The 15,598-nt window shown below is 58.6% G+C and overlaps 1 protein-coding gene across 1 annotated transcript in view; it reads right to left on the reverse strand.

The window, feature by feature from the left end:
• The window catches only part of CBX1 (chromobox 1), a 16,064-nt gene extending 752 nt beyond the window's left edge, over positions 1-15,312 (reverse strand). The window contains exons 1-4 of the mRNA XM_048318903.1: positions 15,224-15,312; positions 7,253-7,428; positions 5,093-5,270; positions 871-965 (exon numbers count right to left, since the gene is read on the reverse strand). Coding sequence (XP_048174860.1) covers positions 871-965; positions 5,093-5,270; positions 7,253-7,392 — 413 coding nt within the window. The 5' untranslated portion in view covers positions 7,393-7,428; positions 15,224-15,312. The remainder of the gene's footprint in view (positions 1-870; positions 966-5,092; positions 5,271-7,252; positions 7,429-15,223) is intronic.
• Between the last annotated feature and the right edge of the window lie 286 nt (positions 15,313-15,598).

The raw sequence follows: 15,598 nt of genomic DNA on the forward strand, positions 1-15,598 counted from the left end.
AGGGCACAGGAGGGGGCACAGGGCACAGGGAAGGGGCACAGGGAAGGGGCACGGGGGAAGGGGGGAAGGGGCACAGGGGAAGGGGAATGGGAGGGGGCACGGGGAAGGGGCAGAGGGGAAGGGGCACGGGGAGGGGGCACAGGGCACAGGAGGGGCACAGGGAAGGGGCACAGGAGGGGGCACAGGGAAGGGGCACAGGAGGGGGCACAGGGAAGGGGGCACGGGGAAGGGGCACGGGGAAGGGGCACAGGAGGGGGCACAGGAAGGGGCACAGGAGGGGCACAGGGAAGGGGCACAGGGCACAGGAGGGGGCACAGGAGGGGGCACAGGGCACAGGAAGGGGCACAGGGCACAGGGAAGGGGCACAGGGCACAGGAGGGGGCACAGGGAAGGGGCACAGGAGGGGGCACAGGAGGGGCACAGGGCACAGGGAAGGGGCACAGGGCACAGGAGGGGGCACAGGAGGGGGCACAGGGCACAGGGAAGGGGCACAGGGCACAGGAAGGGGCACAGGGAAGGGGCACAGGGCACAGGGAAGGGGCACAGGGCACAGGAGGGGGCACAGGAGGGGGCACAGGGCACAGGAAGGGGCACAGGGAAGGGGCACAGGGCACAGGGAAGGGGCACAGGGCACAGGAGGGGCACAGGAAGGGGCACAGGGCACAGGAGGGGGCACAGGGAAGGGGCACAGGGCACAGGGAAGGGGCACAGGGCACAGGAGGGGGCACAGGAAAGGGGCACAGGGCACAGGAGGGGGCACAGGGCACAGGGCAGGGGCACAGGGAAGGGGCACAGGGCACAGGAGGGGGCACAGGAGGGGGGCACAGGGAAGGGGCACAGGGCACAGGGAAGGGGCAGAGCCTCGCTCACCACTTCATGAGGAACATCAGCTCCCCGCTGGAGTCCGTGGCGCCGATGATTCGCTCCGGCTCGAAGCCTCGGGCGAAGCCTCGCGGTTTCTCCGACTGCGGAAAGGGGGAAAAAGCAAAGGAAATTCCAGTGGGGAATTCCCAGGGGGAATTGGCGGCTCCGGGCTGGGCAGGGAATTGCAGGGAGGGGGGGATGCTCCGAGGGCTCCGGGAATGCTCAGCTGGACAGGGAGGGGGAGAAGGGAATGGCCTTAAAGTGGGATAGGGCAGGGATGGGCGGGGATACTGGGAAGGGATTCCTGGCTGGGAGGGTGGGGAGGGAAGTGGACTGGGAGCGGACTGGGAGCGGACTGGGAGCGGACTGGGAGCGGACTGAGAGCTGGACTGGGAGCGGACTGGGAGCAGGACTGGGAGCAGGACTGGGAGCAGGACTGGGAGCAGGACTGGGAATGGACTGGGAATGGACTGGGAGCGGACTGGGAGCGGACTGGGAGCGGACTGGGAGCAGGACTGGGAGCGGGACTGGGAATGGACTGGGAATGGACTGGGAGCGGGACTGGGAATGGACTGGGAGCGGACTGGGAGCGGACTGGGAGCTGGACTGGGAGCGGACTGGGAGCAGGACTGGGAGCAGGACTGGGAGCAGGACTGGGAATGGACTGGGAATGGACTGGGAATGGACTGGGAGCGGACTGGGAGCGGACTGGGAGCAGGACTGGGAGCAGGACTGGGAGCGGACTGGGAATGGACTGGGAGCGGACTGGGAGCGGACTGGGAGCGGACTGGGAGCAAACTGGGAGCTGGACTGGGAGTGGGACTAGAAGTGGACTGGGAGCGGACTGGGAGAGGACTGGGAGCTGGACTGGGAGCTGGATTGGGAGTGGACTGGGAGCGGACTGGGAATGGACTGGGAGCGGACTGGGAGCTGGACTGGGAGCGGACTGGGAGCGGACTGGGAGCGGACTGGGAATGGACTGGGAGTGGACTGGGAGTGGGACTGGGAGCAGACTAGGAACTGACTGGGAATGGGACTGGGAACTGAACTGGGAATGGACTGGGAATGGACTGGGAACGGAACTGGAAAAAAACTGGGAAACCACTGGGAACGGACTGGGAAAGGAACTGGGGAAAAAGCTGGGAAAAAAACTACGAAACCACTGGGAATGGACTGGGAGCGGACTGGGAGCCGACTGGGAGCGGGACTGGGAGCGGGACTGGGAACTGAACTGGGAATGGACTGGGAATGGACTGGGAATGGGACTGGGAATGGGACTGGGAACGGGACTGGGAAGCAGACTGGGAAAAAAACTGGGAAACCACTGGGAATGGACTGGGAGCAGACTGGGAGCGGGACTGGGAGCGGGACTGGGAGCGGGACTGGGAGCGGGACTGGGAACGGGACTGGGAGCCGACTGGGAGCGGGACTGGGAGCGGGACTGGGAGCGGACTGGCAAAAAGCTGGGAAATGGACTGGGAACGGGACTGGGAGCGGGACTGGGAGCGGGACTGGGAGCAGACTGGGAGCGGGACTGGGAGCAGACTGGAGCGGGACTGGGAGCGGGACTGGGAGCGGGACTGGGAGCCGACTGGGAGCGGGACTGGGAGCGGGACTGGGAGCGGGACTGGGAGCGGACTGGCAAAAAGCTGGGAAATGGACTGGGAACGGGACTGGGAGCGGGACTGGGAAAAAACTGGGAAACCACTGGGAACGGGACTGGGAGTGGGACTGGGAATGGACTGGGAACGGACTGGGAACTGAACTGGGAATGGACTGGGGAAAAAGCTGGGAAAAAAGCTGGGAAACCACAGGGAATGGATTGGGAACGGACTGGGAATGGACTGGGAGTGGGACTGGGAATGGGACTGGGAATGGACTGGGAAAAAAACTGGGAAACCACTGGGAACAGACTGGGAGTGGGACTGGGAATGGACTGGGAGTGGACTGGGGAACTGAACTGGGAATGGACTGGGGAAGGAACTGGGAAAAAAACTGGGAAACCACTGGGAATGGATTGGGAACGGACTGGGAAAAAACTGGGAGCGGACCGGGAGCAGACTGGGAGCGGAACTGGGAGCCGACTGGGAATGGGACTGGGAATGGACTGGGAGCCAACTGGGAATGGACTGGGAGCTGACTGGGACCTGACTGGGAGCAGGACTGGGAGCGGGACTGGGAATGACTGGGAGCGGGACTGGAGCAGACTGGGAACGGAACTGGGAGCTGACTGGGAATGAACTGGGAGCGAACTGGGAGCGAACTGAGAGCGGGACTGGGAGCGGGACTGGGAGCGGGACTGGGAATGGACTGGGAACGGAACTGGGAGCGGACCGGGAGCGGACTGGAAAAAGCTGGGAAATGGACTCGGAACGGACTGGGGAGCGGGACTGGAAGCGGGACTGGGAGCGGACTGGGAGTGGGATAGGGAGCAGGACTGGGAGTGGGATTGGGAGCGGGACTGGGAGCAGACTGGGAACGGAACTGGGAGCTGACTGGGAATGAACTGGGAGCTGACTGGGAGCTAACTGGGAGCTAACTGGGAGCGGGACTGGGAGCGGGACTGGGAGTGGACTGGGAGCAGGACTGGGAACAGAACTGGGAGCTGACTGGGAATGACTGGGAGCGAACTGGGAGCTAACTGGGAGCGGGACTGGGAGTGGACTGGGAGTGGGACTGGGAGCAGGACTGGGAGCGGGGACTGGGAGCAGACTGGGAGCAGGAGTGGGAGCGGACTGGGAGTCGACTGGGAGTGGACTGGGAGCGGGATTGGGAGCGGGACTGGGAGCAGACTGGGAGCAGGACTGGGAGCAGGACTGGGAGCCAACTGGGAATGGACTCGGAACGGACTTGGAGCGGACTGGGAGCCGACTGGAGCCGACTGGGAGCGGGACTGGGAGCGGGATTGGGAGCGGGACTGGGAGCGGGACTGGGAGCTGACTGGGAATGAACTGGGAGCGGACTGGGAGCGGACTGGGAGCAGACTGGGAGCGGACTGGGAGCTGACTGGGAATGAACTGGGAGCAGACTGGGAGCGGGACTGGGAGCGGGACTGGGAGCGGGACTGGGAATAGACTGGGAGCGGGACTGGGAGCTAACTGGGAGCGAACTGGGAGCAGGACTGGGAGCGGGACTGGGAGTGGACTGGGAGCGGGACTGGGAACGGAACTGGAAGCTGACTGGGAATGAACTGGGAGCTGACTGGGAGCTAACTGGGAGCTAACTGGGAGCTAACTGGGAGCGGGACTGGGAGCGGGACTGGGAGCGGGACTGGGAGCGGACTGGGAACGGAACTGGGAGCTGACTGGGAATGAACTGGGAGCGAACTGGAGCTAACTGGGAGCTAACTGGGAGCGGGACTGGGAGTGGACTGGGAGTGGGACTGGGAGCAGGACTGGGAGCAGGACTGGGAGCGGGACTGGGAGCAGGAGTGGAGCGGACTGGGAGTGGACTGGGAGCGGGATTGGGAGCGGGACTGGGAGCAGACTGGGAGCAGGACTGGGAGCAGGACTGGGAGCCAACTGGGAATGGACTCGGAACGGACTTGGAGCGGACTGGGAGCCGACTGGGAGCGGGACTGGGAGCGGGATTGGGAGCGGGACTGGGAATGGAACTGGGAGCTGACTGGGAATGAACTGGGAGCGGACTGGGAATGAACTGGGAGCGGACTGGGAGCAGACTGGGAGCTGACTGGGAATGAACTGGGAGCAGACTGGGAGCGGGACTGGGAGCGGGACTGGGAGTGGGACTGGGAGCGGGACTGGGAGCGGGACTGGGAGCGGGACTGGGAGCAGACTGGGAAAAAGCTGGGAAATGGACTCGGAACGGACTCGGAACGGACTGGGAGCGGACTGGGAGCGGACTGGGAGCGGGATTGGGAGCGGGACTGGGAGCCGACTGGGAGCCGACTGGGAGTGGGATTGGGAGCAGGACTGGGAGCTAACTGGGAGCTAACTGGGAGCGGGACTGGGAGTGGGACTGGGAATGGACTGGGAACAGACTGGGAGCTGACTGGGAGCTACCTGGGAGCTACCTGGGAGCGGGACTGGGAATGGACTGGGAACAGACTAGGAGCTGACTGGGAGCTACCTGGAGCTACCTGGGAGCGGGACTGGGAATGAACTGGGAGCAGACTGGGAGCTGACTGGGAGCCGACTGGGAGCAGACTGGGAGCGGGACTGGGAGCAGACTGGGAGCAGACTGGGAGCCGGACTCCTCCCGGCCTCACCTCTTCCTTCTTTTTCTTTGGTTTGCTCTCCTCGCCCTTGTCCTCGCTGTCCGACTCCGCCTTGCGCTTGCTGCCCTCGGATTTGTCGCTCTCGTGCGCGGTTTTCTGGGATTGCAGGAATCCGCGATCAGGTCCCGGGCAGTCCAGGTTCTCCTCGGGCTCCCAGGTGTTGTCTTCGCTGCGAGCAAACGGAAAAGCTCCTCGCTCACTTTTCCAGAGCCGGGAAAATCCCGGGATTTGGGGATCGTGGGGATGGTGGAAGAGCGATTTGGGATTGCTGGAGGGAAGGAGCTGATTCCTTTCTCAGCAGAGAATTCCTTGGATTCTCCCCCGTTGGATTGGAGGGGGGAACCCTGCTGGGATTCTTTCCAGGTTGTATTGGGATATTCCCAGCCTGGCACAGTGGGATGTTGGGAACAGTGGGATTTTGGGAACACCGATGGGATTTTGGGAACACTGGGATTTTGGGAACACTGGGACATTCCCACCGTGGCACAGTGGGATTTTGGGAACAGTGGCATTTTGGGAACACTGGGATTTTGGGAACACCGGGACATTCCCACCGTGGGCACAGTGGGATTTGGGAACAGTGGTGGGATTTTGGGAACGGTGGCATTTGGGCACACCAGGACATTCTCACCCTGGCACAGTGGGATTTTGGGAACACCGATGGGATTTTGGGAACACCAGGATATTCCCACCGTGGCTCAGTGGGATTTTGGGAACGGTCGGATTTTGGCAACGGTGGGACATTCCCACCCTGGCACAGTGGGATTTTGGGAACAGAGGGATTTTGGGAACAGTGGGATTTTGGGAACACCGATGGGATTTTGGGAACACTGGTGGGATTTTGGGCACAGCAGGACATTCCCCCCCGGCAAAGTGGGATTTTGAGCACAGTGGGATTTTGGGAACACCGATGGGATTTTAGGAACACCGGGACATTCCCCCCCTGGCACAGTGGGATTTTGGGAACACCGATGGGATTTTGGGCACACCGGGACATTCCCCCCCGGCAAGTGGGATTTTGAGCACAGTGGGATTTTGGGAACAGTGGTGGGATTTGGGCACACCAGGATATTCCCACCCTGGCACAGTGGGATTTTGAGCACAGTGGGATTTTGGGAACAGTGGGATTTTAGGAACACCGAGACATTCCCACCCTGGCACAGTGGATTTTGGGAACACCGATGGGATTTTGGGAACACCGGGACATTCCCCCCCTGGCTCAGCGCCATTTTGGCACACCGGTTGGATTTTGGGCACACTGGCTGGATTTTGGGAACACCAGTTGGATTTTGGGCACACCGGTTGGATTTTGGCACACCAGGACATTCCCACCCTGGCTCAGCGCCATTTTGGGCACACCGGTTGGATTTTGGGAACACTGGGACATTCCCCCCCTGGCACAGTGGGATTTTGGGAACACCGATGGGATTTTGGGAACACCGGGACATTCCCCCCTGGCTCAGTGCCATTTGGGCACACCGGCTGGATTTTGGGCACACCGGTTGGATTTTGGGAACACCGGTTGGATTTTGGGCACACCGGTTGGATTTTGGGCACACTGGACATTCCCCCCCTGGCTCAGCGCCATTTTGGGCACACCGGTTGGATTTTGGGCACACCGGTTGGATTTTGGGCACACCGGCTGGATTTTGGGCACACCGGTTGGATTTTGGGCACACCGGCTGGATTTTGGGCACACCGGCTGGATTTTGGGCACACCAGGACATTCCCACCCTGGCTCAGCGCCATTTTGGGCACACCGGTTGGATTTTGGGAACACCGGGACATTCCCCCCCTGGCTCAGTGCCATTTTGGGCACACCGGTTGGATTTTGGGAACACTGGGACATTCCCCCTCTGGCTCAGCGCCATTTTGGGCACACCGGCTGGATTTTGGGCACACCGGCTGGATTTTGGGCACACCGGCTGGATTTTGGGCACACCAGGACATCCCCCCCGCCCGGCTCACCGCCTTTTTGAACCCCTCCCCACCACCACCACCCCCCCACCCACCACTTCCTCTCCGCACCCACCCCAGCACGGAAAACCCCGCGGAACGCCGGGGATCACCAGCAGAGCCGCCCTCACTCCCGGCAAAACCCAACCCCGTGCAGCAAATCCCAAAGGACGATCCCGACTTCCCGGCGCTTACTCGGAGAATCCCTTCCACTTGAGCAGATATTCCACCTTGCCCTTGACCACCCGCCGGTCCAGCACCTTCTCCACCACGTATTCCTCCTCCTCCTCCTCCAGCACCTCTTCCACTTTCTTCTTGTTCTGCTTTTTTCCCATTGTGCCGGCCAGCTTCTCCGCGGCCGGGCGACGCTGCTGCGGCACGGGACGGAAAACACACACACGCGGGCCCCGGTGAGTCCCTTCCCGGCGGAGAATTCCGGGGATTTTCCTCCTCGTTGGATTGGAGCGGAGGGGGGAAAGCCCCGCCCGGATTGCTTTTCAGGTTGGATTGGGGGATTGCCAGCGTGGGAGAGTGGGGTTGTGGAATAGCCGTGGGGTTTTGGGGATAGTGGGATTGTGGGAATAGCGGGATTGTGGGAGCACCGGTGGGGATTTTGGAACACCGGGATATTCCCACCATGGCACAGTGGGATTTTGGGAACACTGGATTTTGGGAGCACCGTAGGATTTTGGGGAACACTGGTGGGATTTGGGGAACAGTGGGATTTTGGGAACACCAGTGGGATTTTGGGACAGTGGGATTTTGGAACACCGATGGGATTTTGGGAACCCTGGGATATTCCCACCCTGGTACAGTGGGATTTTGGGAACACCGGATTTTGGGAGCACCGGTGGGATTTTGGGGACACTGGTGGGATTTTGGGAACACTGGGATATTCCCACCATGGCACAGTGGGATTTTGGGAACAGTGGGATTTGGGGAACAGTGGGATTTTGGGGAACAGTGGGATTTTGGGAACACTGGTGGGATTTGGGGAACACTGGGATATTCCCACCCTGGTACAGTGGGATTTTGGGAACACCGGTGGGATTTCGGGAACAGTGGGATTTTGGGAACACCGGTGGGATTTGGGGAACAGTGGGATTTTGGGAATAGTGCGACTTTGGAAACAGTGGTGGGATTTTGGGGATAGTGGTGGGATTTTGGGAAGAGTGGATTTTGGGAGCACTGGTGGGATTTGGGGAACACTGGGATATTCCCACCCTGGCACAGTGGATTTTGGAAACAGTGGGATTTTGGGAACACCAGGATATTCCCACCGTGGCACAGTGGGATTTTGGGAACAGTGGGATTTTGGGAACACCAGGATATTCCCACCGTGGCACAGTGGGATTTTGGAACAGTGGGATTTTGGAACACCAGGATATTCCCACCGTGGCACAGTGGGATTTTGGGAACAGTGGCATTTTGGGAACACCAGGATATTCCCACCGTGGCACAGTGGGATTTTGGGAACAGTGGGATTTTGGGAACACCAGGATATTCCCACCGTGGCACAGTGGGAATTTTGGAAACAGTGGGATTTTGGGAACACCGGTGGGATTCTGGGAACAGTGGGATTTTGGGAACACCGGTGGGATTTTGGGAACAGTGGGGTTTCTATCAACTCCCGCTGCGGGAATTGTTAATCCGGTGAAATCCCAGGCACATTCCCTGATCCCGACCCCTCTCCGTGGTCGTTTCCTTGCTGGATCAGGGATTGAGGCTCCGGATTTTATCCAGCTCCTCATCCAGAGTTTTCCACAGCTTCCAGAGCCATTTAGGGAAGCAAGAATTCCTGAAAATCCAGCCAGGGCTTGGTGGGAAGAGGCAGGAGGGATGGAGAGCTGGGAAAAGTCGGGATTCAGAGCTGGGAAATCCTGGATCCAGAGCCAGGAAATCCCTGGATCCAGAGCTGGGAAAAGTCCGGATTCAGAGCCGGGAAAAGTCCGGATTCAGAGCCGGGAAATCCCTGGATCCAGAGCGGGAAATCCCTGGATCCAGAGCCGGGAAAAGTCTGGATTCAGAGCTGGGAAAACCCTGGATCCAGAGCCGGGAAATCCCTGGATCCAGAGCGGGGAAAAGTCTGGATTCAGAGCTGGGAAATCCCTGGATCCAGAGCCGGGAAAAGTCTGGATCCAGAGCCGGGAAAAGTCTGGATTCAGAGCCGGGAAATCCCTGGATTCAGAGCCGGGAAAAGTCTGGATTCAGAGCTGGGAAATCCCTGGATCCAGAGCTGGGAAATCCCTGGATCCAGAGCCGGGAAAATCCTGGATTCAGAGCTGGGAAATCCCTGGATCCAGAGCTGGGAAAAGTCCGGATTCAGAGCCGGGAAAAGTCTGGATCCAGAGCTGGGAAAAGTCTGGATCCAGAGCGGGAAATCCCTGGATCCAGAGCCGGGAAAAGTCTGGATCCAGAGCTGGGAAACCCTGGATTCAGAGCCGGGAAAAGTCTGGATTCAGAGCCGGGAAATCCCTGGATCCAGAGCCGGAAAAGTCTGGATCCAGAGCCGGGAAAAGTCTGGATCCAGAGCCGGGAAATCCCTGGATCCAGAGCCGGGAAATCCCTGGATCCAGAGCCGGGAAAAGTCTGGATCCAGAGCCGGGGAAATCCCTGGATCCAGAGCCGGGAAATCCCTGGATCCAGAGCCAGGAAATCCCTGGATCCAGAGCCGGGAAAAGTCTGGATTCAGAGCTGGAAATCCCTGGATCCAGAGCCGGGAAATCCCTGGATCCAGAGCTGGGAAAACCCTGGATTCAGAGCCGGGAAATCCCTGGATCCAGAGCCGGGAAAACCCTGGATTCAGAGCCGGGAAAAAGTCTGGATTCAGAGCCGGGAAATCCCTGGATCCAGAGCCGGGAAAAAGTCTGGATTCAGAGCTGGGAAATCCCTGGATCCAGAGCCGGGAAACTCTGGATCCAGAGCTGGGAAAACCCTGGATCCAGAGCCGGAAATCCCTGGATCCAGAGCTGGGAAATCCCTGGATTCAGAGCCGGGAAATCCCTGGATCCAGAGCTGGGAAAACCCTGGATCCAGAGCCGGGAAATCCCTGGATTCAGAGCCGGGAAATCCCTGGATCCAGAGCTGGGAAAACCCTGGATCCAGAGCTGGGAAAACCTGGATTCAGAGCCGGGAAAACCCTGGATCCAGAGCTGGGAAAACCTGGATCCAGAGCCGGGAAATCCTGGATCCAGAGCTGGGAAATCCCTGGATCCAGAGCTGGGAAATCCCTGGATCCAGAGCTGGGAAAACCCTGGATTCAGAGCCGGGAAAACCCTGGATCAGAGCTGGGAAAACCCTGGATTCAGAGCCGGGAAATCCCTGGATCCAGAGCTGGGAAATCCCTGGATCCAGAGCTGGAAAACCCTGGATCCAGAGCCGGGAAATCCCTGGATCCAGAGCCGGGAAAAGTCTGGATCCAGAGCTGGGAAAAGTCTGGATCCAGAGCTGGGAAAACCCTGGATCCAGAGCCGGGAAAAGTCTGGATCCAGAGCCGGGAAAAGTCTGGATCCAGAGCTGGGAAAACCCTGGATTCAGAGCTGGGAAAACCCTGGATTCAGAGCCAGGATCCATTTTGGGGCTTTTTTTTTTTGGGGGGGGTCATTTTGGGAACTTTTGGGTTCATTTGGGGTCATTTTTCAGTTCATTTTGGGGGTTTTGTGGCATTTTTTGGGATCATTTTGGGAATTTTTGGGTAAATTTTTGGGTATTTTGGGGCATGTTCGGTTCATTTTTGGGGTTAATTTTGTGGCTTTTTTTGGGTTCCTTTCGGGGCATTTTTGGGTTTATTTGGGTTCATTTGGGTTCATTTTGGGCTCATTTTACAGCATTATTGGGTTCATTTTTTGGCATTTTTAGGTTCATTTCAGGGCAGCTTTGGGTTAATTTGGGGTTCATTTCTGGGTTCACTTTTGGGTTCTTTTTGGGGCATTTTTGGGTTCAATTTTAGGGGATTTTTGGGTCCATTTTGGGGTTTATTTTGAGGCATTTTTGGGTCCAAATTGGGGAATTTGGGTTCATTTTTGGGTCCATTTTTGGGTCCATTTTGGGCATCTCTGGGTTCATTTTGGATCCATTTTAGGGCATTTTTGGGTTCAATTCGGGTTCAAATTTGGGGTCCATTTTGAGGCATTTTGGGGTTCATTTTTGGGTCAATTTTTGAGTTCATTTTGAGGCATTTTTGCGTCCATTTTGGGGCATCTTGGGGTTAATTTTGGAGCATTCTGGGGTTCATTTTAGGGCACTTTTGGGTTCATTTTTGAGTCTTTTGGGGGCATTTTTGGGTTCATTTTAGGGGATTTTTGGGTCCATTTCTGGGTTCATTTTAGGGTGTTTTTGGGTCCATTTTGGGGGCATTATTGGGTTCATTTTGGGTTCATTTTAGGTTCATTTTGGGGCATTTTTGGGTTCATTTTTGGATTCTTGTTGGGGCATTTTTGGGTTCAATTTGCGGCATTTTGGGGTTCATTTCTGGGTTCATTTTACGGCATTTTTGGGTCCATTTTGGGGCATTTTTGGGTTCATTTTTGGGTTCATTTTAGGGCATTTTGGGGTTCATTTCTGGGTTCATTTTAGGGCATTTTTGGGTCCATTTTGGGGCATTTTTGGGTTCATTTTGGGGCATTTTTGGGTTCATTTTGGGGCATTTTTGGGTTCACTTTTCGGGCATTTTTGGGTTCAATTTTGAATTCTTTTTGGGGCATTTTTGGGTCCATTTTGAGGCATTTTAGGATTCATTTCCGGGCTCATTTTAGGTTCAATTTCGAGGCATTTTTGGGTCCATTTTTGGGCCATTTCCATCCCTGGACACTCCCTAAAATTCAGCTCCAATTTTGTAACATTTAAGCCGTGACAAAAGCTCGGTTTATCCCAAAAAACCCCACGAATCCAAAGCAAATCTTGGCTGAACCAACTCGGAATCTTTTCCCTTTCCAGTGGCTGCTCCTCCCCCAGGGATCCAGGCAAAGCCAAAATCCTTGGATTTCAGTGGAGGAGAGACAGGGAAAGAACAAATTCCTGGAGGGAAAAACCCATCCAGGACACCCCAAAGCCCTGGGAATGAAGGAAAACTCGGGAAAAGGCTGGGAAGGAGCCTCAGGCTCAGCCTCATTCCCAGCTGGATTCCTGGGATTCATTCCCTGCTGGAAGGGGAGAAATCCGGGAATTCCAGGGGAATTTCACTCCAGTGGAAAACTCCTGGAATCACAGCAGGGATTGGGGATGTTCTCCTCCTCCCTGAGGATTCCCACAAAGCATTCCCAAGGGATGGAGGGGCCGCATTCCCAGGATTTTTGGGCATTTCCCCAGGGCTGGAGCATTCCCATGGATTCCAGGATGCCCAGCCCCACCTCCCCCTCTGGATTTTCAGCGGGATTTTGGGGATTTATCCCTATTTTTTTTGTTTTTTCCCCACATTTCCAGGCTCTTCCACAGCGAAACCTGGAATTATTCCCCCAAAATCCCAGGATTTTTCCCCTCGGATGCCTCAGTTTTATGGGAACACACAGAGAGCTGCTTCCAAACCCATCCCTGGGATCCCCTCGGCGTCCCCATCCACATTCCAGAGCTTTTCCCACCCAAAATTCACCCACAGGACACACATGGAAGCAGAGCACATTCCCAGGATAACCCCAAGCCATTCCCTGCTCCCAGGACAGCTCCAAATCCATCTTTTTTTTTTCCCTGGGAAAAGCTTTATCCGACCACCCAAATCCCGCAGCTCCTGCTCCTCTCCCAGCTCTCATTCCCAGAGTTTCAGCTCCTCCAGCTCCCCGGAATTCCAGCAAAATTCCACAGGGACTCCCCCAAAGCTGCTCCAGCTCCAGCTCCTCTCCCTTTCCCAGCCCATCCTCGATCCCAACCCCAATTCCCGATGGCGGCTCCCCCCCCAAACCCCCCAGATCCCCCCCAGCCAGTCCCTCCAGGGCCGGATTCCCGGGATCAGCCGCCATCCCGGCGTTCCCGTTCCTGCTCATTCTCCCCGCCAAAAGCTGACATTTGTCCCTCCCCGCTCCCAGCTGGAGCCTGGATCCCGATCCTGCTCCTTCCCACTTTTCCCTGCACTTCCTCCTCCCTTCGTTCCAGGGGGTTTGTAAAGCTCCGTCCCCTCAAACCTCATTTTTTCCTCCCAAAATCCCACTTTCTCTACTCCAAATCCCACTTTTTTCCCCCATCATAAATCCCACTTTTTCTCCCTGTCAATCCCACTTTTGCTCTCCCGGCCACAATCCCACTTTTTCCGCCCAAATTCCCACTTTTCTCCCTCTCAAAATCCCCCTTTCTCTCCCCCGAAAATTCTACTTTCTCACCCCTCCTAAATCCCACTTTTTCCTCCCAAAATCCCACTTCTTTTTCCCCCAAAATCCCACTTTTTCCCTCACAAATCCCCCTCTTTCTCCTCCCAAAATCCCACTTTTTCTTCCTCCCAAAATCCCACTTTTCCCCCCCAAAATCCCCCTTTTTTCCCCTTTCCCAAAATCCCACTTTCCCCCCCAAAATCCCACTCCCCCCCTGCAGTTTCCCCTTTTCCAGCTTCCCAACCCCTCTCTCCGTGGCATCTCCCCCACCCCAAAAACTCCTGGACCCCACAACTCCCCTTTCCCCCTCTGCTCCCCCTCTCCCAGCACCCCAAGACTCCACAAAGCTTCTCCCAACCCCTTTCCCCTAAACCCCCTCCCCAAATCCCCCCCTGCTCTTCTCTCACCCCTTTCCCATCCCCCCCAAAACCTCAAACCCCTCCCCCACAGCCCCAAATCCATCCCTGACCCCAACCCCAAATCCATCCCTGCACTGACCCCAGCCCCAAATCCATCCCTGACCCCAGCCCCAAATCCATCCCTGCACTGACTCCAGCCCCAAATCCCTGCACTGACCCCAGCCCCAAATCCATCCCTGCACTGACCCCAGCCCCAAATCCCTGCACTGACCCCAGCCCCAAATCCATCCCTGACCCCAGCCCCAAATCCATCCCTGCACTGACTCCAGCCCCAAATCCCTGCACTGACCCCAGCCCCAAATCCATCCCTGCACTGACCCCAGCCCCAAATCCCTGCACTGACCCCAGCCCCAAATCCATCCCTGACCCCAGCCCCAAATCCATCCCTGCACTGACTCCAGCCCCAAATCCATCCCTGCACTGACCCCAGCCCCAAATCCCTGCACTGACCCCAGCCCCAAATCCATCCCTGCACTGACCCCAGCCCCAAATCCCTGCACTGACCCCAGCCCCAAATCCATCCCTGCACTGACCCCAGCCCCAAATCCCTGCACTGACCCCAGCCTCAAATCCATCCCTGCACTGACCCCAGCCCCAAATCCATCCCTGACCCCAGCCCCAAATCCATCCCTGCACTGACCCCAGCCCCAAATCCATCCCTGACCCCAGCCCCAAATCCATCCCTGCACTGACCCCAACCCCAAATCCATCCCTGCACTGACCCCAGCCCCAAATCCCTGCACTGACCCCAGCCCCAAATCCATCCCTGACCCCAGCCCCAAATCCATCCCTGCACTGACCCCAACCCCAAATCCATCCCTGCACTGACCCCAACCCCAAATCCATCCCTGCACTGACCCCAGCCCCAAATCCATCCCTGCACTGACCCCAGCCCCAAATCCATCCCTGCACTGACCCCAGCCTCAAATCCCTGCACTGACCCCAGCCCCAAATCCATCCCTGCACTGACCCCAGCCCCAAATCCCTGCACTGACCCCAGCCCCAAATCCATCCCTGCACTGACCCCAACCCCAAATCCATCCCTGCACTGACCCCAGCCCCAAATCCATCCCTCACTGACCCCCTCCCCGGCACCCCAAACCCCCCCTACACTGACCCCATCCCCAAACCCCCCCCCCACACTGACCCTATAACCAAATTCCCCCCTCACTGACCCCAACCCCCCTCACTGACCCCTCCAGCCCCCCCAAACCCCCCCTAAATCTCCTCCCCCCCTTCCCCTGACCCCTCCCAGCCCCCCCTTCCCCGCCCCCTCCCCCCTCAGCCCCTCAGGCCTCTCCCCTCCCCCATCCCCCCCTCACAGCCCCTCACAGCACCTCCCCTCCCCCAACGGCCGCCCCGCCCCCCTTCTCCCCCCTCAGCACCGAGCCCCCCCACGCCCCCAATCGCTCCCGCTCCCTCTCCGCGCCCGCTGCGCGGTCCCCGCTGACCTTGCACAGCCCCGCCGCCGGTGTCCGAGGGAAGGGGCGCGGGGGCCGCGCTCGGGGGTCGGGGGGGGCCCGGGCCTGGCCGCGCTCCGTCCGCCGCCCTGAACAAAAGAGCCCGGCCAGCGCCGCTGCCCGCCGCGCGCACCGCGCCTGCGCGGCGCCCGCCCGCGGCACGCCGGGAGGTGTAGTCCGCGCCCCCGCCAAGCCGCAGTGCGTTCGGGTGTGGGCGCGCGGGGGGTGATGGGAGGTGTAGTCCGGGGAGCGCGGCGGCGCCGCGTGCGCGCGGGGTGTGCTGGGAGGTGTAGTGCGCCGCGCTCGTGGGGCATGATGGGAGGTGTAGTCCGGGTTGGTCCGGTGGCTGTGTTTTCTGCCTGTTGT

This window comes from Corvus hawaiiensis, chromosome 1 (genome assembly GCF_020740725.1).
Source record: "Corvus hawaiiensis isolate bCorHaw1 chromosome 1, bCorHaw1.pri.cur, whole genome shotgun sequence".
NCBI classification, from domain to species: domain Eukaryota; kingdom Metazoa; phylum Chordata; class Aves; order Passeriformes; family Corvidae; genus Corvus; species Corvus hawaiiensis.